General features: G+C 39.0%; 1 protein-coding gene across 1 annotated transcript; it reads right to left on the bottom strand.

Moving 5' to 3' along the window:
* Nucleotides 1–431: 431 nt before the first annotated feature.
* On the bottom strand, nt 432–25,347 carry RAD21 (RAD21 cohesin complex component). The gene is made up of 14 exons (XM_072851994.1): nt 25,198–25,347; nt 17,877–18,046; nt 15,902–16,031; nt 13,815–13,914; nt 12,713–12,819; nt 11,658–11,861; nt 10,935–11,060; nt 10,615–10,737; nt 9,142–9,365; nt 8,657–8,816; nt 8,127–8,278; nt 6,404–6,553; nt 4,880–4,963; nt 432–2,255 (listed from the first exon to the last, which is right to left on the bottom strand). Exons 2-14 carry the CDS (start codon nt 18,018–18,020, stop codon nt 2,064–2,066), a joined length of 1,896 nt encoding a protein of 631 aa, XP_072708095.1. The 5' UTR covers nt 18,021–18,046; nt 25,198–25,347; the 3' UTR covers nt 432–2,063.
* Nucleotides 25,348–25,904: the final 557 nt, after the last annotated feature.

Below are 25,904 nucleotides of genomic sequence, written 5' to 3'. Positions count from 1 at the left end.
ACTGCTTCTACAGGCTTGGATCCAAGTGTCTGGATCTACCACGAGCATGTAACTTCAGAAGCACTGACATACCCACATGCAGAGGCAATTCTAGAAGGGAACAGTAGAGCTAGCAGAATTCAAGCTGGATATATTCTGGCATTCAGAAGGGACTGGCATGGAGATGAATCACATTTTATAGACAGTCTCCCCTAATTTTCCGCACAGACATTCCTAGCATAGAATGCTTGAACAAAACCACAGTACGGCCAGTAAAATAACTCTTCCTTCCTAATGGCAAGAAATCTATTTACGTATTCAAGCTTTAAATCTCTCAGAGCTAAATCGTTACACTTCCACTCCCACTCCCACTACCAAACCAAGCAACCTGTAAATGCTAGGTCCCTACTACATAAGTGAAAGGTGTTCAAACAAGATACAGAGCTAATACATAACAGCTTATAACACAACTTTTATTAGAAAAGTTATACATAACAGCATCAACTATTTTCAAGAATATTAACCTTGAAAAGCAACAAAAACAGACTAAAAATGTGTAACAAGAAACTAATGACCTTTTCTATAATTAAACATTCAAGTTATCTACAATGTCTCTTTTTACAAAGGGGAAAATCATGGTTTTACAGGCACATCATGTTGAAAATAAAGCTGCAGTAACTTTATACAATTAACTTTTTCAAGGATTATTAAAACATGGTCATCATGTAGTCTCAGATTTTTTTTAAACATTCACATAATTTTACAGTTGAGTATACACTGAAATTTCATAGTCCCAAAATTATTTCACAAAAGTGCCAACATTAAAACCAGAACCTTCAGTGTGAATAATTTTGCCCTAAAAAAAAGTTAAGACAGGTTTCCATAATCAACATATTCACATAATTTCTGGTGCTACCAGGTCTAACAGTAAAGCTTCATTCACTGTAAGTAAAATCAAATGGGACTTTTGCAAAACTGATAAAATGTTTTGAAGACAGGAGTGGGCATTATTGGAAAAATTGATACTAAAACCATAAATATATCCAAAGAGCCATTAATACACTACACAATTAAGTGGAACTGTGCCCGTTTGTACTGTATATTCAAGTTTGTTGCCCTTTCAATACAGGTGGTATGTGAATTTAGCATCTTTACAAAGGCAATCTGTTCAACTTCTCTTATTCTTATCTTCATATGCCTGCTTAATAAAAATCAGATAATTTACAATCTAGAAGTCTGTTTTAAAAAGTCTGGAGTTTATATACAGTTCTAAGAAACCTAAAGCATTTTGATATCTTAAAGGTTTAAATGAAATGACTAGAGTTTTTATTTGATGCTTATTAACAGTAATTAGCCATTATCAGTAGTGGACCATAATGAGGTGATAAGTGAAAAGGAATGTTTCGTCTAAAATGCTTAACACATGTTCCGTCCTTTCATGTATGCAATAGTATCACGCAGAGGAAGTGCTCTCCACAGACACCCGTTTCCCCTTAGCATCAAGGGCTACAAAAATCTGACTGCAAAAATGCAGTGACAAAGCAAGCTGACATATCAGGCACTACCTTTCATATTGGCAGCTTTAAGAGACCCACAGTATGCACAAAGATCTAGGGAAGGGGAAAAAAACCCACTACTATGAGAAGCAGACCGAACATTTTAGACGAGTTTGGCAAAGTTTTTAATCAGACAATAGGTTGGCCATTCAGGTTTACTTGTATAGGTTAAAAATGTCACTATTGAATCAACTAGTCAAATTATCGTAAGACATTTTCATCGATACTCAACATTACATGCACCAATATTGCACAAATCTGCTCTGAGTTGTTAAAACAATCTTCGTCTGGGTCCTTGAGCTGTCTGGTTTCTGCAGTTGAAACTCAAGTCACCCACCCCAGCAGTTTCACTAAAAATTTAAGTGGTAAATTTAAAATACAAAAACCAAAATAACCCAAAAAGAAAACCAAAGACTTTATACAGACAATAAAATCTAAATTTTCTGCAATGATCTTGTGGGCCCTACAGATGGGGCAATACATGTACGCACTAGTGAAACGGACACTAGCTCTGCTATATCTAACCATTCAAATAATATGAAATCTGGGACCAGGTGTTGCAATGATGTCACTGTAAGGCTCCTCCTGTGTCAGCTCTATAGCTTGCTGTTTCTTAAGTACCAGGAAACTGTAGAATTTTGCAGCTGCTTGTTTTCTATTCGTATTTCTGCACAGCTCAAGTAAACTGATAGATTCCGCTCCAGTCTTAGCAAGAGCTCTCTGAAAAACACAAACATCGATACCACAAATTAAATAGAGAATTACATACAAACAAGAATGTCTGTTGGCAAGATTGTTTGTTGTCACCCCCAGGACACTGTGAGGGATTGGGAAGGACAGGACATTGGATGAGGACATTACAACACGTACATGAAAATTTCTATATGGATCTTATCTAAATGAAACCAAGCAGGCTTCCCAGAGATGTGCAAAAAATCAATCTTGAATCTGTGCAACTTATTGCAGAAACACTGTAGTATAGCACAAAATTTTCTTTCTGCACCAACAGCTAGCCAGTCTTTTTTGACTACAGGACAAATATTTTTTAAATAGGAATAAAAAATCCTTTTTTATTTTCAAAATAAAAATAACTCCAAAAATAATCATGACCTATTGTTTAAAACAAAATTTCAAGAGCTAAGGTTCTTTAAAAGATGCATGATTTTCCCAAGGTGAAAGCCTGTTTATCTCTAAAACTCCTCTGTTTGAAACTAAGTACCCAAAGTCGCTTACATTTTTTCAAAGTCTTGGCCAGAATATAAAAAAATTCAGGAAAATACATCTGTTTGCTGGCTAGAACAACAACTGATGTCTTCAATTTAAAACAGAACAGTCTGCTCTGGAATATCTACTAGATGAAAAGATATTAGGCTGGCCAAACTAAATTACTTTATATTAAACAGATCTTAACTCCGAATCTCATTACAGACTTAATGTTTCAGCCATCCAGTGTGATGCTCTTTTGGGCATATGGAAGAAAGACTTGAAAAAAGCTCTTTTCAGAAATTGTGATGAAACATTCAGAGAGGAAAACATTACACATTACCGACTAAACATCTGTATACTTTAAAAGTTACTTTTAAGCAACGGTTGTACTGGTTTGGGCTGGGACAGAGTTAATTTTCTTCACAGCAGCTCATATGGTGCTATGTTTTGGATAGGAGCAAATGTTTTTGTTTTGGAGCAAGTAGGCTGGGGGTGCACAAGAAGTTGGGAGGGCACACAGCTGAGACTGCTGACCCCAACTGACCAAAGGGATATTCTATACCATAAGACATCATGCTCAGCAGTAAAAGCTGGGGGAAGAAGAGGGGTGTGTGCATGCATTTGGGGTTATGGCATTTGTCTTCCCAAGTAACCATTATGTGTAATGAAGCCCTACTTTCCTGGAAATGGCTAAATGTCTTGCCTGCTGTTGAGAAGTAGTGAATGAATTCCTTATTTTGCTTTGCTTGTGCATGCAGCTTTTACTTTACCTATTAAACTGTCTTTATCTCAACCCATGAGTTTTCTTGCTTTTACCCTTCTGATTCTCTCCCTCATCCCACTGCGGGGGGGGGGGGGGGGGGGGGGGGAAGTGAGTGAGCAGCTGTGTGGGGCTGAACTGATTACCAGGGTTAAACCACAACAACAGTTTAAAACAATCTTAAACTAGCAGAATTCTTGCAGGTGTGCAAAAGAACTACTTAAATCACATTAGTTTACAATATAATCTGAACTAAATTTAAGTGTATTTAAGTGTCATAAAGGCTATTTAGTTTAAAATTAAGGTTTCATTGTTTAGAGATATAAGTAATTCTTATGATAACACTCCAGTAACATTTTCCAGAAATGTAAAGCTTTTGCTTGATTATATCATACTTTTGAGAAACTTTAAATAGAATACGAAATACTACTAAATTGCAGTTTACTGAAAACCCAGCAGCATCCCCTCCCCAGTCCACTATACTGGAAGTTCAATAATGACAATGAGCTTTTATCAGCAGAGATGGACCCTATTAATTTCACAAAAAAGTAAGGATGACTGAAAAAAAAAAAACAAAAAACCACAGCTTAGAGAGATGGAACTGAAACACTTCAGTGACAGTGGAATCTCAGGAGCTGTCAAAATGTTTAAGGGAACAAAGGGGTAGGAACCACAAACTAGACTGAAAGGCAAAGGTAGTCCAAGAATACATGAACTACACAGAGACCTATATGCAAACAGACAGCAGTTTGCACTTAGGTTCAAATGTATACTAGGGGTGTTCAATTATCTTATCAGAAAAAAGCTCTTCAGTTCTAGCAAGCAAGAATCCATCCTAGATTATCTGTCTGTGCAGACTGAAGCCACATGCTGAAAAGTAATGCTGCACCTCAGCCAAGGTCAGATTCCCACAGTTGTTATAGATTCAGCTTATCATAGCATGGAAGTTTTCAAACTAGCCTAGCTGGGAGTAAACATCCTGTAAAATGTTTTTTCCCTAGGCCTTGATGGGGTTTGCCTAGGGTCACATAGTACAAAGTCAGAGGTGCTAAACAATGCACCTTTTTTCATTAAACACACAATCAAACCCAATTATTTTAAAATTTGAATTTCTGGGAGCCTTACTTGCACACCAAGTGTAGACATAAAGGCTGAAAAACACTTAAGTGAAAATTTTTTTTCCAAAGAACATTTGAAGTGACAATTATATTATGATTTAATCAATTACAAGCATTTTTTTCCGCTCTAAGACAGAACTGATATTTTAAGTCTGTAACATCTACTGCAAAGAAAGCTCTTTAACCTCTTAAGTCAGGGCAAAAGTGTCAGTGGGCACACTGAAAAGCTACTTTAAGAGAAAGCAAATTATCATGTGTACCTGAAGTCCATGAAGCATTTGTTGAGTCCTCTTGTTCCATCTCCTTTCTTCTTGATCCTGATCACCCCCTGTGCCATCTTCTTCCTGCAAGCAGTGAGAATTCACACATTTACAAAACAATAATCTTTTCATCCACTGAATTATGAAATGAAAGAGGTATTTCTAGATATCACTGCAGCTTTTTCTTTTCATCAACCCAGAAGGTTTAGACAACTTGAGTCACAGGATACATCTAGGAGAGCCAGGAAGTGGGACAGAAGACACACATGTAAGCTGATATACCATAGTAAGGTCACCTGCCACTATGATTATACCTCAAAATGTTATGCTGACAATTAGTAAAACAAAGAAGTTCAGTCATGACAGCTGAATGAGAAGAGACACTTTAATCTAGGATTGCTAGTACTGAACACAGTATCAACATGCTTTTATTTTGCAAACGTTAATAAACACAGACATGTTCTCATTTCACTGTGGAAACAGAACCGCTGAAAAGGAAAAGAGGTTGTTGCTAAAAGCTGCAGAGGCCGGCTGTAACGACTCAGCTCCCCATGTCCTACGAAGCACTCGCCTACACAGAACAGTACTTGTTTATGGAAGATGTGTTATATATGGCTTTTAAAATAAGAACTTTCTTCAAATCAGCAATTAAAAATTACCATGAAAGCGACACATGCAAGCAGTATCTGCTTTTTTTCCAGCCTTAACTCAAGAACATCAAACTGTGCAGAAAAACTGTTTGGCCAATTTTTTTTTTTCTTCCTCAAAATTAAGTCAGAATGTATTTCTTCTTCTTCATTGTACTGCTTTTGAAGTAACATTTCTCTGTGTCCAGCAACATCCTGAAGTGGTCAGGCAGCTGGACTGATGATCATTGTAAGTCCCTTCCAACTGAAAATATTCTATTCTAACAGCTTTTTACATTGCTAGGAAAATCAGCTTGACTAAAGTAATTGACTAAAGTAATTCACATTTCTTTGTACATGTGACTTGTTACAGAAGAAAACTTCACATGTCCAGATACATTCTTTTTCCAACAATAAAAGAGTTCTTAAACTAATTTAATATTATGCATTTTGTGTGTAAAATAAAAAGCAGCAATGACATTTGGTTTGATATCCACAGAATAGTAAATATTGTAGCTACAAAACAACTTCAGTTATCACATTTTAGGACATGGATGGTTTTCTTAAAAAAAAATCTACTTTTATTAAGTGGCATGAACTATTTAAAATGGAACCATAAAATTAAGTTCAAAACTTCTTGTATAAGGCATCATAAACAGAGTGGTTTAATCCAACCATGTGTGAGAACAGGAGAACCCTCTAATTCAAAGCAGAATGTATATGCAATTTAGAAAATGGAATAATAATATAAAATGGTCATGGAATAATTTTAAAATCTACATTTCCAAAGGTTATCATTTCCCAAGTAAGGGCTGAAGATTTCTTTCTTAAGCCATTTAATGAATCCAAAGTCAAACAGCGCTGGGGAACACAAACTCTTTCTACATAGAGTTCTTACCTCCTCTTCTTCCTCCTCCTCTTTCTCCTTTTCCTTCTCCTTCTCTTTTTCTGGCAGAAGTTCTAGCTCTGGTATTAGCTGGCAGATGTTTTGGGGCTCCTCTGGAGGCATTTCTACAGGTGGTATTTCCAGCTGTTGTGATGGTGGATGCTTTAAGAGTACAAAATACAGTTATACTGATAGCATCATCTTATCAGTGCTTTTACAATAGAATGCTGATGCTACAAACCAATTTCACAAAATCCAAGTCTCTAATCTTAGCCATTTGTCAGAATTTTTCATTTTTGGAAAATGAAAAGTAAATAATTTTGTTTTGCTGTCCATACATGTATTTTTAATCCTTTAGATTCTACTCAAACCAGAAATTATGATACCACTGTAAGGAAAAAGGCTTTCCAATAAACTTCACTTAGTCCACCATCCAAACTACTGATCTCATTTCTTGGATCAGCACACGCAACTTTAAAATCCCACGTAACCAGATGCAGTGCTACATGAACACACTAACTCACTGGAACAAGACATCCTCAAAATATCAAAATGTTGTTCTTTGCAATACAAGCATGAAGGAATTAAAAAGTAAGTACTTTGTAAAGTTTCCAAAAACGTATGAGTGACTCTGGTGCTCAAGTATCATTCTCAGAAGTTATTTATATCAAACAGCTTTTCTGGATTTTCATCTTAAGAGGATTTAGGTAGTCAGTTTTATTAAAATTAATATATAGTATTCTCCCCCTCAATCTATACACAGTTAAGTGTTTGCCAGTAAAGTTACCTTGACACCTGAAACTGTTTCTACACATACATTCTAAAATAGCTCCAAATAACTTTTGTTTTAGAGTTGTACAGCAGGTATCGCTGCAGGTGTGTTGCTAGAGGCCTGATCTGGTTGGTGTGATCAAAGAATTCCTGACACACACCAACAGCATTGACTTCGGCACAAAGTACAGACAGTCAATGCCAATTTCACCCAATGACATGGCCAAGAGGAGCAGCAGCTGCCACCCTTTTTAATAAGATAATGTAACATCTAACAGTCTCACTCTACAGTGCACAACCTGTTAGCCAAGCAACATGTGAAAAATGGGGTTAAAAATGCACAAATATGAGAAAGACAGCATAAACCAGGACTGTTCTCATGAGGTAAGCATTCAGAAAAAGAATACACCTTTCATTTTGGCCATTTCCTCTCCTCTTCACAAAGGTGGTTTCCTTTCACACTGCATCACAGCTTTTACAGAAGAGGTAGATATGAGCTAGTTTCCAAGTCTATTCATAACTCAACTAGGAAATCTTTCCTGAAGATCGAAGTTTTTCTTTGAACCCTTAACCCTTGAACACTAGGATTATCTTAAAAAGGAAGTTTGTGCAGCTAGCACAATCTTTTCTTCCTCAGTGCAAGCTATATACATTTGCCAAGAAGAACACTTCACATACACTTTTGCCAAGAAGAACTTGGTAGCTTTGTAAGAAATACACTTTACTCCTTGAAGACGTTTTCTGGAGGAAACAGTGCCATTTCTTTATCCTACATGCATTTTAGATGTTTCAGTAAGCTTTCCACTTAAGAAAAACACCGTAGAGACTACCCAGGGACAAAGACGGTGATACCACTCCAGCATATCTCAACACCACAGAACGGTAGTGCCTCAAATCTGTGTCACTGCCTGCTCAAAGATACTACCCACTTCTCATTCTCCCAAACAAACAAAGTCTTACTCACAGGTAACACTGGCTCTGGTTCTACTTGCTGCAGTTTGCGTTTAACACCTGTCTGAGGTGGTGGGGGTGGCATAACAGATTCATCCAGGTTGGTTCTGCTGCCTTCCATCATTGATTCTTGTAAACGACTTGGTTCTTCCAGAATAGGCTCATCTATATTCCACAACAAACCCAGTTTTAGATACTTTGGTACAGTTTCAAATTACATTACTAAGTCCAATCTGCTATTAATTTAGAATTGAGCAGTCTTAACAGCCTGCATAGCTTTTGCAGTAACTTAAACAGAATTGGTACAGATGTGCATACAACCCAATTCAATACCCACTTAATCCACTGGATCAAACTGAATTTCTAAATGTCTTCTACTTCTAGGAAAAAAGCTATTTTAAGTCACAGACTGTATATCAAACTAAACAACCATTACAAAGCTCTTCGCTTAATTCATAATCTTTGGTCACTTAATATAAAGCACAAACAAAAGAGAAAAAGAAGCTCCGAGGGAAAGCAGAGCATCTTTGGCAAGATACAAACCAATGACATCTCGTTGCTGCTGCTGTTGTTGCTGCTCCTCTCTGGGAACCTCTGGGTTTTCAAAGTCTTTAAGGAACTCATCAAGGTTGTCAGCTTCTCCACCTTTCCTCCTCTTTCTTAGGTCTTCTGGTACCAGGGGTGTAAGACAACGAGTAAAGAGCTACAGGGGAAAGGTTACATTATTCACTACTGTAGTTCTCAGTGTCCTTAATTTCATTTCAGATCAAGTAATTATGGGCCATCTTCCTTTTCCATTTTTTAAGCTGCTCTCCAACAGTAGTAACATTAAAGAAAAAATAATTTATTTCTGTAACTGATAAATATTTTACGCATTGGTGTTATCTTAGTTGTTTTAATGAGGGTTTTTTTTTTAAATTATGAACACTGCTATCACTATATTACTATTTATACGCTGATGTTTACTATATATGAGGCACAATCCTGAATATAGTCCATTTAGAAATGAACCTGCACAAAAACATTACCTTCAGTAGCCTGTTATTCCACAAAGGCTGTGCAGGCAGAGAGAAAAGCTTTTCAACTCCACCAGTTTCTTTCCACATCATCAGTTTCTTAGTAGGAGGTGCCAAGTCCAAAGTAGTAACAATATCAGAGTAGTCACTTAATTGGGCTCGAATAGTCTTGCTATCCAGTTCTTTCACACTGTCCACAATCAGCTTTCTCTTCCTCTTTGCTTTGGTTTCCTTGACTGTTGAGATTTTTAGCAAGTAATGAAGGTTAGCTCAAACAGATACCACACTGCAGAATAATCTTGCAGGTTCTCTATAGGTCTTATTTGCCCATATATAAAGCTGCCTCAAGAACCTAAGGCAACGTTAGCTTTGGGAGAAGGAATGAAAAGCTATAAGCACTATGAAAGGTCAAACACTACAAATGTTGTCCCATAACCTAAATTATTCTGTGTATACTTGTAGTTCTACTGAATCTACCTAAGCCTCAATGTCCTCAGCTTCACATGTCTCCCTCCCTCATGGCTTGCTTGTAAGACTGGTGTTCTTCAGGAGCAAACCCCTGAGATGTAAGGTCCCTCTGACCAAAGAGTCAAAATACCACACCAAGCTTTTCCCCTAAGCCCTATCTGAGCTTTGGCAGTGTTAATGTGGGTGGTTATCTTACCTGTACCTCTCATCCTGCTCTAGAATGATTCTACTGTAAATTGCTTACAGCCTGGCACTCTGCAGCAGACCCTGAAGCTCTGGCAAACGCTGTCTTTGCTGGTCCCAGCTGATCAGCTAGGACCTCTGTTGCTAGCTTGCCGCCAGAGGGCAGTGCTAGGGCTTTTTAATTGGCCAAGCAGTAAACCAGGGCCTGGAGTTCAGTCTGAAAACACAGGACAAACTACATTTTTTCCAGATCTTTTTTTTTTTGTTGTTAATAAAGCAGGGATCTGTTTATAATGAGCCAAATACATTACCAGTTAAAATAAGAAAGTGTCTTGCATTAGAGAAAAAGACAAGGAATTTCACTCTTTAGTAGAACTTCAAGTACAAAGATGCATCTCCTGAATTCAGCAATTCATTAAAGCTATGCATCACTGGAAGAGCACCCATTCTCAGTGTAAACAGTCACTCCTGGCCATCAAACATAGTATATCGAGAACTGTGCTGCACTACAGATACTGTATTAGAATTAAAGACATGATGAGTTCTATTCCAACTCATTGTATTTTAACTACCATGTTTATCAAAAGCTACAGTATACTACTGTACTGACTGCAGAAACTATGAACTAGTACCCTTCAAGACCATCAATGCAAGCTACCTACCTGGAAAGTACTGGAAGGCTACCGCTAGAATAAAAGGAATTCAGCACTTGCTCCCTGGTTTCTCTTCCAGCTGAGAAGAAGTCAGCAGCAGTGCTAGACATTCATTTCCACTCCATCAAGCTAAGGTGGTCTCTGATGACCCAAGTAAAATATTCCCAAATAGTGTACTCACCAGTTATGTCAATAGGCTCCAGAGCAAAAGCTTCCTCTTCATTGGGAACAAGTGTTGTCTGATCAGTCATAGTTGGTAACGGCTCAACTGGATCTACCGAGTCCGGGCTGTCTGGTCCGCCCACTGCCAATTAGAACAAGTATCTTGCACTATGTCAAAACATCAAGAAACTGTGCTACCCTTCCCATTCCCTCCTCCACACTTTAAAGTGGTTTACCACATTTCACGCTTTTGAGCTCAACATGCTTTTAAGGAATTAGAATCCCAATGAATTTTGTTGAAAACAAGTAATTCTACATCTAGCCCTGGATCATACTCACTTGATACATTATCATCATCATCCATATCATCGTGCGGAGGTTGCTCTGGCATCATTACTCCACTTTCTGAGAGTGCAGGTGGGTCATCAAAAATACCACCATCATTATTACTGAGAAGTTTGTCATCTGAAACAACCACGTGAAAGAATCAGTTTTGCATCCACAAATTCATGAAACAAGTATAGACAGATTTATAAAGTACAGACAAATTTATGACAACACAAAGATAGCGCAAAGGTTAGAGAAACCTATACTTTCAATGCTGCCACAAAAGCAATTAGGAGTGCTTTTTCAAGGCGCATTTAAGCTCAAATTTTGAGCTTACAGATAACCTTTATTACAATACACTTGCCACATATTTGCATCTTACTAGGTTTCTAAGTACTGCACAGAGCAGCACTTAATACAATTCTCAAAATATTAAACAAACCCTTGGAAGGAGTCAAAAAAGAGTTGCATATTGATTTTTCTCTAAAGAACGTTACATATAGAATGGAGAAACTCTGGATGATTTATTTTTACTTCCTTTGAAATATGCCAACAGTTAAGATGCTACACATCATCTATATTGCTGTAGCACTCACAAAACAGAATTCCACTGCTGAAGGCATAACTTAGAAAGGTACCTTGGCAACAAAGGAAACAACCTCCCCTCATCCCCTCCAAGAACTAATTATTGAGGCACAAGGTAGGACAGAGGAAAAACAAATTTCTCAAACATACCCAATATTCCACCATCATTTCCTTCTCCAAAATTATCATCTTTGTATTGGTCTTCATATTCCAGGTGATTAGATTTCTCATTGAGGTGACTGGTGCTCTGTTCAGGTTCCAGTAGGAGATTGGAAGCACTAGTGCTCACTAGCATGTCATCCTCAAATGCACTACCTTCTCTCATCATCTCACGATCATCCATACCAAAGTCACCTGCAAGAATACGATTTCATTGCTATAAATGCTGAAGAACCAAGATGCAAGAGACCTAGCTAATCAATCAGCAAAGGCCCAAATGTAAGACGAAACTTCATTTCAAGTTATCTTAATTGCAGAGTTAATGACAAGGTGTAAGGAATTACGCCCAGCAATACCATAGTGAAAATACTGTTCAAACAATTATAAAAATACCCATCTCCTCTTCAGAGCATTTTATTATACTTATTTGAACCGATTTTAGCAAGATCCTACTAAATTTTGGCTGCACTGAAACCAAAGAATTCCAAGGAATTAAAAAAAAAATGTACCTTATACCTCGAGGTTGGGCTTCACGCACAGAGAGCAAACCAATACCAAATCAACACCACCATCAATACCTAGATTATACTTTCAAAAAGATTACTAAATTATGGATTACATTATTGTACTCTGGAAACCAGATATTCAAATACAACTGTCTTCAGGCTTTGATTCAGATCTCAGAACGCTGTCCTTGAAAAGATACTGAAAGAAGTAAATAGTCACCACTGACTGCTTCAGCTTTAGAAATGGGTGACTTGAATATTCACCATGTTTTGAAAATTATAATTGACATAGTATTTCACTAATTAACCTGACTGAATATTCTTCAGCTTTATGTAGGCAGCTAGACGCTTGTGAATACTAGAGGACAGGCTTTTTGGAAAAACTGACATGTACAAATTAAAAATTAAATGTATGGAAACACAGCATGTTTGATCTAATTTGTTCTGTACTCAGCGGGAATTCCATAGTAATTGCAAAACAATAACTTTACAGTTACCAAAACTACCTTAGTAACACATAATAATAAATGAGATTTTTACCAAAGTCATTATCCTGGAGGATACTGATGTTGCCTACTTCTTCTCTCATTGTAATTTCTTCCACTCTACTCTGGTTCAAACTGAACTGCTGGGCCACATCAATATCACTTAAACAAACAGAAGGCAATTATTAAAAATCTCCATTAAAAAAAACAAACAAAAAACCAAATAAAGCCTGCTTAGATAAATGTGAAATCAACTCCTAAAAAGTACACTATACATTTAAGTCAATTAATGAAAAAACTGATGGTAAATACAGAGTAGAAAACACTACTTAAAACAGTAAGAACATTCATGGTTAAACCCTATCATTCAAATTGCATTAGCTTCTGGGAAATGTATCAGTAACCTCTCTTACTCCTTGCTATGTTGGGTCACTAATTTTAAAGGCCAAATCAATAACTAAGAACAGACTTCCCCTCCTTCAACTTCAAAAGCTAGTAATATAATTTATCAAAAAGTATATCTAGTAACAGTAGCAACTTAACACTCTGTGGTGTGTTAAGGTACATTTCTTAGAATAACTCAGAATTTTTATGTAGTTTCACATTAGTATATACTTTAATTTGAATATAAACCAAATAGAACACTAAGTAAAGCGAAGTGTATCCCAAAAATTCCATTATGGATAATCCAAAAGGGTAACATCAATTTTTTAAAGATCAAGAACTATTCAAGCTGTATACTTGTTATTATGTTTAAAAGTCATCTATTAGTATTAAAAAGTTTTAAGAATTAGAAGTGCCACTTGAAGGTCAACAAGGACATTTCCATAAAACTAATCTTGTCTAACCTGAGAACATATGTGATGTAGGAGTGCCCTGCACAGAAGAAAAAAGAAACTGATAATACATATCTAAGTTTTTCAAAAGCTTCTGTAAGGACAGCTTTAACTTCGGTTAAAATTACATGCTACTATGAACTTAAAATCAATACAAAGATGATTGCATACTTGCTTGGTATATTAAAAGACTTAAGAATACAGGTTACCTACAGACTTTTTTTTAATTCAGCAATGAGTTTGCTGTTTAAAACCAGGTTCTCCCCTCAACTAAAACCAAACATCATTTGCATGGAAATAAAAAAACCAAACCAAGCTTACTCTAGATCAGGAAGTGGTTGGTCAAAATCATGAAATTCCTCAGGTAAGGTAATAGCATTGTAAGCAGCCTCTCTGTTTTCCTCAGGCAAATCGACAACCCCTGTAAAGAAGAACAATCAGACATGAGTTCCCATTCCTTACAAGGACAGCATTTTTCCCTGTGCCTTCAGCATTGTTCTCTCAGCATGAGCTTCTTGTCTTTAAATTGTTGAATTGAACCGATGCTAGACACCTATGAAGAAACCTTAGGTAATGTTAGTCATGGCAGCCTGGCTTGGGTGAAGCAGTGGCAACACAGTATGACTACTTTGCTACTGGTCATTTAGTCAGTTCAATTAGCTCTGAAAGTCCCAGCACAGTACTGACTCTACTTGGGCCATAGAAACTCTTAGGCTTCTGCATTTAAAAGAGCTGGATTATGTAAACCACGTACATACCTTTTCTTGTCCTCCTGAGATGCTTAATCTGTTATTCAGTGGGCATTCTCTGAGTATGACTATCAGATTAGGCATCACACAAAAACAGTGCCAGTAGCTGGTGCCTCTCTTTTACTCAAAGGCTTAGAGGTCAGGACACTTGAAAGTGCATGGGAAACGCAGGTTCAATTCCTTCTGTAATTTGCAGAAGATTTGAGCTCTATGTTCTGCCTTCTGACCCACACAACACAGGCAATTCTGAGGTACAGATACTTCAGAAACACTCTGCCTGCTGTGTTCCCCTCCGCAATGGATAATCAAAGAACCACTGTCCAGAGAGACCAGGAACAAGCATGAGTCTGTAGTTTACCCATTTTGGTACTTGGCTAGGAATAAAGAAACCTAGTCCATCCTTTCAGGGCTATCCAATATTTTTACCTGTTGTCTGCTTAAAATAAAACATGTAAACGATTCTCAGACCAGACAGGATCAAGACAATGCCTAAGCCACAAAGCTGATAAACTGAAAAGACAAGTGCCTCAACTTGTTTCAGGTCAGCATGCCACTTTTTGTAAATCTTGTTTTAAGGCGCTTCGTCTTCTACATGCACTCTGTTGGGAGTGGGAAAACTGGGAAAACAGATTGCCTTGTGAAGTTAGACAAACTTATGTGTTCTTATCACCTGAGAAAGTTAAATGCAAGAGTAAACAAAAAGTTGGCAACAGTTAACAAACCGTCACTGAAAGCTACATAAAGTTCAATTCCTGAATCACCACATGAAGATCAGGAAATGAAGATAAAAGCATTATATACCTTAACTTTTCTCAAATTTCCTGTTGCACTGGCTTTCAAGAGTGGCCTTTTAAAAAAAAAAAGTATTCCTTAAGTTCAGCTTTTAAATCTATTACACTCAAACTTAAAAAGGTAAAATATGATTCAGCAGCTGTGAGTATCTAGCAGCATCACTGCCACAGCTACACTCCAGTTGGAAAAAAGTTTCCTAGGCCAAAATTAAAGAAAATTATCAATTGTGTGTAAGCCAAGTAATTCATTGCTGGATGGAAAGTTATTTCAGGTATTAATATGGCTCCTCATCTTTACAGAAAATCTTGGAGTAAGCAACAATAGAGGGGCAAGTTATGTGTCGCACATACAAAAGGGAAAATATCTTTGTTGCACACATTACAGTTCACATTATTTCCAGAAACTAAAATGTGAAAGTGGTAAAAAAACCCAGCTTACTTCTATGTTTCTTTTGTAACTCATGGCAAGGCAATCTTTACCCGTGATGGAAACAAGCTCCCTTCTGTGCTTCTATTCAGTACATGCAACTGGCCTTTTTCAGACTTGTGACAGAAGGTAAAAACCATGCAGCATATATTTTCATTTAACATCATACACCAACAACAGCCAAAATCATAACTGAGATTTTACTGAATCAGCACTAATAGGAAAAGTTTTCATTCAGAATTCAATTAAAAGATGTTTTTCAGCATACAACTTAGTCACACAGCCAGCCTGAAGCTGCACTAAAGAAAATAATGTCTCCTATAATCGTGTATAACTTTATGTAATTCTTCCACAGAGATAGGAAGGTATAATTGTATGCCTTCTTAATAAATATCATTATATAACAACATAAGTTTTCAGAGAGTGCTTAAAGACAGATACCTGGACGAAAAGCCATCTTAATTTTAATGAAAGCCTCATTACAGTCTGCAAGAAGATATTTTGCTTTCCTGTGGTAGATTCTAACAACGCCTAGCAAGAGATGTCCTGAGGTTCGAAGTGCCATCTTCACCTAAAAACATATTGCACAATCAGTGAATTAGATGTAGCCTTACTTTTTTCCTTTAATGAAATGTCAGCTTCGCATGAGTTTTTCAGTAACATCAAATATCCAAAACAAGTATAAAAATCAGCAGAAAACTGAAGAAAGAAAGAACGCAAAGTCTACAGTTCAAGATGATACTCTACATATTATTTATGGATGACCTAGCAAATATCAGTAAATTAACAGCAGCTCACTCCAGGAATTCCCAAACACTGCTCTGTCTAGTAAAAAAAAAGATGACATGACAAAACCCATTTTACCACATCTTTTTCTGACATCTTTCTTACTTTAATTGTGAAAAAAGTGAAAAACACTAAAATATGGACAGCCATAAATTACAATTTAGTTAAGTAAAATTTGGTTAAAAACTGTTATTTGTTACCTCTCCATATTCTGTCCTGCAGTTAAGGAGAAAATCAGAGAGAAATAGTGGAAGATGTGGGGTGTCTATAAACAAGTACTGCCACATTAAAACAAGTTTAAGTTCCTTTCCTCTTTAACCTCATTGCTTTACTATGTAATCAAGTATCTGCTGTGGGAACAGAAAACTGACAAAAAAATTCCAAGGAAGGACTCTTAAGTACTTTAGTCTGAAAGAGCATGAGACTTGTCCTGAAGGGTACATGGAGTAACTGTCTCCCAGAAAGATTAAGCCATACAGGGTTTAACCTCAAACTCTAAGAATTCAAAATTTTTATTACATACAAAGTCTTTCGAATATTCCAGCTGATGAAAGTTAAATATATGAAAGAGTGCCTGTCAATTTCTTCTTTTTCTAAAAGAATGCTGCAGCTCACTAGTGACTCCATGAACATTATCTTCTTTCTAAATCCTTCCAGGACTGACACTGAAGCAAATCACTGTTCTGGAATAGTATCTCTGTGATTGTACTACACATTTTTTTGCTTATACTTAGCATCTTCCAAAATCCAGAGTAGCATTATAGAAACACTGTTATATTTGTCTCAACCAAAAGAAAAGATAAAAATAAGTTTTCCTTCTTTTTCAAATAGTTGCTTTTCTTATAAGACATTCAGACATCTGTTAAGTGACAAAAGCCACAACCGAATCAGTCCACTAGTTCTTAAATGGAAAATTTCGTTTTCATGAGTAGTAAAGGGGAAAAAAAACATTTAAAACCCCAAGTTCCTCAAAATTTCCTCTGGTTTCACAATAGCCATCCAGAAGTGTTATGTTCTTTCACAGTTTTGTTGCTATCTATTCACTTCTCAGAAAACCAGAGGCTAAAAGCTTCAAAAGCAAGGCTTTTACGCTACCATGTAGTATTTTTATTATATGGAAAACTATCCTCATGTAACTAGTAACATTACAAGCTATCCCAATACTTCAGATCTTTTTGCTGTAGCTAAGCAGAAGCATGCTTTGAACTTAGGTCACAAGCATAACCAAGAATATCTTGAGTATTATTTCTACAGCTCCCAGTAACAACAGCACTGAAAGACTGTCATCATAAGGCCTTTAAAAGTTACTTCTTAGAAAGCCTGGGCTTTCCTCTCTTCCAAACATTACTTCTAAATTATGCATCATACATCAAGATACAAGTCTTCCATTTATACAAAGCAAAACATTTTGTAACTAAATTGCATGATACTTTAACATTAGAAAATTGACAAGAAAATACTCTTTATAATCAAATAGGCAATAGAGTATTTCACATCTGGACAGACCTTTCCACCCTTAAAATAGCAACAATCAGAATTTTTCGTTTCAGTGACCCAAATAGTAACTACCATCTGTACACACAATTTCTTTTCACTACAAGATAACATTACATCGGTGTAAAATAGATACCTTTGGTGAAATGATACTCTCCACGCTGCTCTCCAGATTACATTCAAAAACATGGGCTTTGGTTAGCTTCTTATCCCAGTGGGCCGCCAGCCAGATTTTGGCCAGCGGCCCACGCTTGCTCAGGACAAAGTGGGCATAGAACATGGTCCCGGATGTCTAAAAGTGCAAACCTGTGAAGAGAAAGGCAAATTTATTTTTTTTCTAGAAAATATTTTTATGAGGAACATCCTTTTAAACACACCCCTTACCCACAGTAAAGCACAGCACATGTTTGCTTTTCAATCATTAAGGTCAGACTATTTGTATAAAACAGTTAAGAAGCCAACACTTGCAAGTGGTGGCCATGTAATAGCATATATATTTATTACAGAGGAAAGATAAAGTAGGAAGAACAGCAACCAATGACCATTTACATAATTTAAAAATGTTTACCATCCTGCAAGAAAAAAAAAATCTTGAATATATTAAACTTCATGGTCATGATACCAACTCATATAATGCAAACTTGCCTCAGTTTTCAGTCCACAGTAGTTTTCTACCACTTCCATTTTTTTCTACTCTTAACTCAGTAGCTACTACTATACTATACCATACCAGTATATATTCTACATTGTTTCTGTAAAACATTCAGCATTATAAAATAGTCCTAAACTTTTTAGACTTCACCATATTTTCTTAAACAGAAAGTACAATTATGTCTTCATTTCTGAGCAGACTGCTCTCCATTTCATAATTCTTAGACACGCTTCATATTTTTTATTCAAGTGTTAAAAAAATGGTAAGAAAATTGACTGTATTATTCCAAGCTTCCTGAAGTTCATTTTCTTCTTTCTCCTTCACCAGAAAAAACAGACTTCCTTTTATCTACTTATCTAGTAACTACCTTCTTTCGGCTGATAAGATGCCAACATATCAAACGATGGGGAAGCAGAACAGCATGATGTCTTATGATCTAAACATGCCAATTTCATGCATGAGGTAAGCATATGATTCAGTTCAACTACAAGTTAAGAAAACAAAAAGTTTGCTTTAAAGAGGTGGAAGGTTCTCCACAAACAGCTTTTTCTCCAGCAATATCCATAACTAGGGAAAAAGAAACAAAGAGAAGAACAGGAGAGATGCAACAAGTGCATTTCAGTTTTTCTCTCCTCCATGCCTATACAAAAACTGCCAGAGGAAGCACAGCAACCTAACAGTAAAAGCAGGTCAGTTTAATCTGGGCAGAGCCAGTGTCAGGAGCATCAGTTTCTAGCCATAAAAAAACCCCCCAGTGTTTCCCAAATGCATGCCAACACAACTTAAAGCAAATAGGGAACACAGGGAAACACAAAGCGTTGGTAAACATGACAGCCAGAGAGAGATTCACAGGAAGCCAACTCCTAAACCATATCAATTTACTTGTAGGTAAAAGAAACAAGTTTCAAAGCAGCTAGGGTAGAGCTGTTGATATAGTATGCTTCACAAAAAAAAAAGAGGAGCACAATTGTGACTGCTAGAAAAACAAGTATAGGGGAAGAAGCAGCACTGGCATTACTGGTTCAATGGAAGCAAAGTCAACCTCTAGATATCTGGATAAAAAATGAAAAATTGTAGATCTAGGGGTAGACCTCAAAGTAAAGGCCAATAATTTTTTTTTTCCTTTGCGGGGGGGGGGGGAAGGGGGAAGGTGTGTTTCAATAAATGGGAATTGAAGGAATATAAAGGATAGGGAAAATTATCTTTGTAGTGGTACCGTACTCCACACTTGTACCCACTCTTAGGTATCGTTCAACATGCAAGATGATGAAAGCTTTGAATTTCAGCTGCATTAAACAGAGTTGTTTGGACAACAGAACTGATTATCAAGCTTATCTGTCTTATTGACAGGCTGAGCACTGATTCTGTTCATAACCAAGAATGGACACAGTGGAGAGAAGATTTAAAGGAAATAAAGGCCATATTCAGCTTCAGCTCGAGTTAACACAGTAGATAGAAAGGATTAAAACTACTCTTAGGAGTGAAGTTGATAGCTTTGAGTCATAGCAAAGCTGCAGATTAACAAAAAGTTAAAATGCCATTTTTATCTGTTGACTGGGGGGGGTGCTAAGGGCAGCACTGCACAAAGATGGACATGAGCAAGCTTTTATAGGAAGCACAACAAAACAATTTTGGAAGTCTTCTTGATCAATAAAAGTTATCTAAAGCAAGGTAGTCTACTCCCCCCCACCCACCCAAGTATTTTTTGAAAGACATCACACTGTCTCAAAGGCCAGCAGACAATTCAATCCCTTGTGCATTTTCAAAGGCCTCACAGTATTTTTGTATATGCAGAGACATAATAACTTTGCAGCACAGCATTTTGGTATCTGGAGTTGCTACCACAACCACACACTGCTCTGGTAACAGCAGGCCTGTAAATTACCCCTAAGTATGAGGGACAGGGGAAAACACAAACATACAGTTAACAAAACCACTTGTACTACTCCGCTAAAAACTTACAACAGTTGCAAAAGAATGTACTTTGATTCATGGAGTTTGGCACAATTACTCACCAATGTTTTACAATCATTAAAATACATAGCATGGGCTTCACAAAACTTCACACATACAGTTAACTGTAACCCTGAAAATATACTGAAGATTTCCTTTTAAATGGGAATCATGCTATTTGGACAACTCAGACAGAAACAACTTACCACTTTAAATCCCATATAGCAAGTGTAAAAACAAACAACTGTCTAAGAGGGAGCAAGGTTCCCCAAAAAACTGAGGTGTCGATCACACCAAGGCTAATGATTTCACAACTTTTCCTTTTTTTTTTTTTAAACAGACACATTGTTAACTTCTTTCTGTCTTTTAAAGAACTGACAATCCAACTCAAAGTACTTCCCATAAGGGGGCTTAACATATGTGAATGGGTTTCGAAACATATGCTTTGTTAGCAATTAAATCAAAGAATAGAGGCTGAAAACCATTGCACCAACAGAAGGCACAGAAACAGTAAGTGGTCACGTGTGTTTGTGGTGTTTCCGAGGTTTAACTACTGCTCAGTACTGGAGTATGGATCAAACCTAAAACTTTCTTGTAAAACTAATGAGAAGATTATACTTCATGTGCAGGGTACTTAAATTTTTGGAGTGAAGAACCACCAAAAATAACTAGCTTCTGACAGAGCCCGTCTGTTTCTCTTCATCCATTAATGAAGCCTTGCCACAGCGAAACTGATGAGAGTTTGATATTCCCTTTTGCTTCAATACATGAAGAGAAACAGTGACAATCAAACTACAGATGGTTTTAAAGTGTGTTTTAATCTGAACTGTTACTAACCAATAATACTTCTATTCCCTGAAGCACTAATTTCCTGTCACAATATGAGTCTCTGCCACTTCCAAATTCCAGCAGATGCTCTGCCCTGCATGGTAATACCTGGATTACACCAACTGTACCAATCCCACCTTTACGGTTCGGAGCTGCAGCAGTTCAGCTACTGCTGTTTCGAGCATCAGCACAATTGCTTAAAGCAGGCCCCAATGGTTGCTCTCACTTTCTCCACATTTTTTTCTTTATTTTCAGATAATCCTTTTCCTTATTTCAGGCTTTTTTGTCTGATCTTTAATTCATAGGGCAATATGCTGATGCAGTGGCATAAAAGGAGAAGAAATAGATTTTCTGGCATAATTCAAGACTGGGATGAATGTTAAAGGAACTAAGAGTTTCTTGGAGTGGCAGAGTGCTCATGCAGACATGTAAAACATATGTCATTGGCTGCAAATGCAACTCATAAGAATCCTCAAAAGAAAAAAGGTAGCTGATGGCTCTTAAAAAGCTTATAAGGTAAAATATAACTGTTAAGTTTTTTAATTGACTGGATATAAACCAGGACCTTAAAACTTGTTCTTAGAACTTACTCATTTTTCTGTGTTGCTTGCACTGCTCTGAGGCAAAAATAATATGTAGTCACACAAGACCAGGTGGGACCAAATCCTGATCTTGCCAAATTGCGCTTTTAAAAAAGACTTTAAACTTGATTTTAAGTAACTTCAAGTTTGCTTCAATGTGCCACAATTGTCCTCATGTTTCTCTGCCTAAATTGGTCCTGAACAATTGCATAATCTTATTTTTAATATTTTTCTTTCTATAGAAGTGTAATAATTCTATACACAAAGTAACTGAACATGTAAAGCAAAACTAATACAATACAGATAGTACACAGGGTCTGATCCAGAATCTGCCTGTTTCATTCTCTCATCTGAGTATCTGGTAATTCATCCTCCTGAAGAAGCAACAACAAAATTGGGTAGGTGCTACCTATGAACTTCATCTTAACCATCAATTCACAAATATTAAGTCTTAAAATCCTTCTGCATATTAGAATGGCTAACTTTCTAAACTCTGAAAAGCACTCTTGCGTAGCTTGAGTCCCATCCTTCAAGACATTCAGAAAGAAGCTTCAGGAACTAACAGTTGACAATAATACTGCAGACAATAAATACAATATTCACCATATTTTAATTTGGCCGTGATTCACTCTAGCCCATTAAATTCACTTGCCTGTTACCGTACTAGGTCAGGTTATGTATACACACAGTTCACAGGTTAAGTTCAGCCTTCAATTTGTTTCATTGTCACCTACTTTTGTTCCTGCTGTAAAGCTACTCCAGAACCGCATTCATCCACTGATCAGCAGACAACTTCCACGCTACAGTTTAAAAATCAGCCAATCATTTTAATTCATTTGTTCTTATGCTATCCTTTAATCTCCCCTCTTTGCTGGTTTCCCCATACATACTTATTTTCTTCCTACACTGTCCCTGCTTCTGTTTTGCTAAGCCAAGCCAGCCCTGGGTAATCTGGGGAAGAGTGAGCTCACCCTGTGCACCTGCAGCAGTCCGAGTTGGCCCTGCCAGACTTCAGAAGTCCAGAAGGATTACCCTGACCCTGCAATTGTACTTTGAGTTCTTCAATTTTAACTCATAATCCTTCACTATACAGTCCTTCTTACATGTCTAAAACTTTCTTGGTGCAGGCACTTACTAATGTTGTCTCACTAGCAGGTTTCATTAGCACACTAAACACCTGGTAAAAAAAAAATTCATCACAGGACCAGTCTTCACAAACTCCACTAATAACTCCTTACAGCTCAATGCCTCTTTTCAGCACTTCCTTATTTCATCCCCTTCCTTCAACCACCTTTATAATTCTCTGGTTAATTCACATTTTTCTGAATTTTAAAATATTTCTTTGTGGCACCTGCAGCTTTACTGAAGTTCAGTGACAAGTCACTTCAATTTCATGTTTTCAATAATTGATTTTGTGGACATAAGAAATTGAACTAGTCCAACTTGACATACCTATGATAAATGTATACAGCATTTTCAATTTGTGTCCAGGTCTTGGTTTTTCCATCAACATTTTTTTCTGAAATCCTATGGCTGAGGTTGCACTACCAGGTCTATAATTGCTCAAAACACAACACTCCTTTACAGGAACTGCATTGACTCTTCTCCAATTACAATGTACTACACACCTACATAATCCAATTGCTAGAACCAGCGCCCCACTAAAGTTACTAATTCAAAAAGCAGATCACACAGGATTATTGTATAGAGTTTCAGATTATTGAATCCTATGAACACTGCTCACCCCTCCCACTCCATTTTCATATCTAAACCTCAGCAGGTATACTGCAACTGCCCCTAGATTCAGTATGTCCACTCATCCAGTGGAAAAGAATATTTTTAATTTTAGGCCCTATCTCGATTATCCCAACCTGTTTTGCACAATTCTGGTTCCAAGTCAAACTAATACATTTGCAGAAACCATGTATTAACACACTTCTTGAATGTACGCAAACCGAATAAGAGAATAGAATTCCTTATGTATTAACTCATGTATTAACTGAGGCAGCTATTCTCATTTCTGTGGGAAATCCCATGATATCAGCAACCCCGACAGCAAGATAAGACTAATTTAATTGTGTGGTAATTTAAGTTTATTGTAGGTCTCACTAACTTTTTGGCCCTCCTTTTATTCCCCCACCACACTTACTTCCTCTCTAGTTAAAACTTTAGATCAGCAGGCTTTGTGTTTCCAAGTTTCACAGAATGTCAAATATTTAGAAATGAACCTTCACAAAATAAAATGCAAGCCTGGCCCTACTAATGCTTTGATGTTTCCCCACTTTTGATGTAACGAGTTTTACTGAGGAAGAGATTAATGAAAGTGTATCCTTACTGCACACGTTCACACAATGTGGGCCTAACTGATAACTTCTCCAAATTGACAATATTTTCTTCCATGTGTCTATTTAAATTTTAAAAAAAGCCACTTCCACTGAAACAGTGCCATGCCAGTAAGTCACAGTGACCCCAAACTTCGTTATTGATAAAACACAACACCTTATTTTATATTTAACAGAAGCCTTTCATTCAGGATCAGAGAAAAATCTTAAAAACTATAGCAAGATTTATATCAGAGTGTCCACAGGAACTGCTAGAGTAAGATCTTAATTCTTCAAGAGGTAGGCACTTTTAAAGGGGCCTTTTATTTGCAGATCTACAGTCACAGTGCCTAGAAGGTAGATCATATATTACTAGTGAGGATTGCAAGAACACTCAAGTCTGCTTTATCCAAATGAGAAGTTAAATTGCATTAGAAAATAGGAGATAGGAAGATGAAACTTTGCACTTCTCCCTCTCCCCAGACTGCAGCAGCCCCGCAGCTACGCCCTCCCTTTTGCCAACCACAGCTGGGGATCTGCTACATTATTCCGGCCACCAGATCCCAACACATTGCTCCCCCGAGGAAGCGGGGAGGTCACTGCACTTCCGCGCGTGTGACCGCTCCAGCCTCACAGACCGTCTCTTATCACGGAGCACACGCCCCCCCCCCCCCCCGCCTCCTCCCTGGCCGGGCACTGCACTCCCCCCGGGGCTCTGCCCGTGCCGCCGCCCCGCCGCAGACGGGGCCCCGCTGCGCCCGACCTTGGCACAGGTCACCCCAACCACCCGGCCCCGCGACCCCAGCCCCAGCCCCGCCGCAGGGTCCCGGGGCGGCCCCGCCGCCCTGCCCCTCCCGGGGAGTCCCGGGCGGCGCCGCGCACCGGGCTGCGAGGCGGGCCTTGGCCTTCCCCTTCCCCTGCCGCTTGCCTGCCCCCGCCGGGAGGGCTCGGCCGAACAGCCGGCGCGGCCGTGCCCAGCCGCAGGGGGCCGGCAAGCGAGCCCGTGTAGGCCGGCAGCGCCCCGAGAGCCAGGCTGAGGCCGGCCCCCACCACGCTCCTTCGGACGGCGGCAGCGAGCCGGAGTGACCGGCGGGAGCGAGCGCGGCTGGAGCCGCTCCTTACCCTGGTCCGGTGCGGCGGCTGGCGAGGCCGGGCTCGGTACCCGCTCCACTCCCCCGAGCCGAGCCGAGCCGCTCACTCAAACAAACAAGATGGCGGCCGCAGCCCTTCCTGCCGCCCAAACCAGCCGTTCAAATCGCAGGATGTTTACTGTTAAAATGCCCCCCCTCCTCCCCCCGGGCCGCGCCGCCGCCCACTGCGCCTGCGCGCCGCCCCGCCACTCCGCGCGGAGAAGGCGAGCGCCCAGTGGGAACCGGCCAGCTGCGCATGCGCCCGTCCCCGGCGCTCCGGTCCGCCGCCCGGGAGAAGGGGCGGGACAGCGGGGATGACGACAGGTCGGATGAGTGACACCGGCACGCAGGCTGCGTGAGGGGCGGGGCCAAGGCAGGGATGGGGGGGGAACTGCGCCTGCGCGGTTCCCCGAGCCCCACAGCGCTGTGCCGGCGGCCCCGGGGAGCGGCGGGAGTGGTTGTTGGGCGGGCGCGCGCCGTTGCCATGGCAGTGCGTGCTGCCGGGGCGGGCCCCGTTCGCAGGCCCGGCCCGATCGCGCTCCCCTGCGGCGGCGCCGGGGCCTGTCACGGGCCCGGCCGCGGGGCTCGGGGCCGGAGCCTTGTCCGGGGCCGCCTGTAGGGGACCAGGCAGCCTGGCGGGCCGGGCAGCCGGCCTGCGGTGTGTCCGTGTGCCTGACCGGGGCTGTGCGCCCCGGGGTG

This window comes from Ciconia boyciana, chromosome 2, assembly GCF_034638445.1.
Source record: "Ciconia boyciana chromosome 2, ASM3463844v1, whole genome shotgun sequence".
Classification (NCBI taxonomy): domain Eukaryota; kingdom Metazoa; phylum Chordata; class Aves; order Ciconiiformes; family Ciconiidae; genus Ciconia; species Ciconia boyciana.
Note: the sequence above shows the minus strand (reverse complement) of the source record. Positions and strands in the feature narration are given on the sequence as shown.

What these genes read in the sequence shown, in the direction of transcription:
- RAD21 (XM_072851994.1), bottom strand. Translation starts at nt 18,020, where the DNA reads ATGTTCTATGCCCACTTTGTCCTGAGCAAGCGTGGGCCGCTGGCCAAA. An exon ending in TAAGATGGCTTTTCGTCCAG is followed by an intron (nt 13,915 to 15,901) that starts GTATCTGTCTTT and finishes TCTTCTTTACAG; the next exon opens with GGGTTGTCGATTTGCCTGAG. An exon ending in GGAGCCTATTGACATAACTG is followed by an intron (nt 9,366 to 10,614) that starts GTGAGTACACTA and finishes AAATCTCAACAG; the next exon opens with TCAAGGAAACCAAAGCAAAG.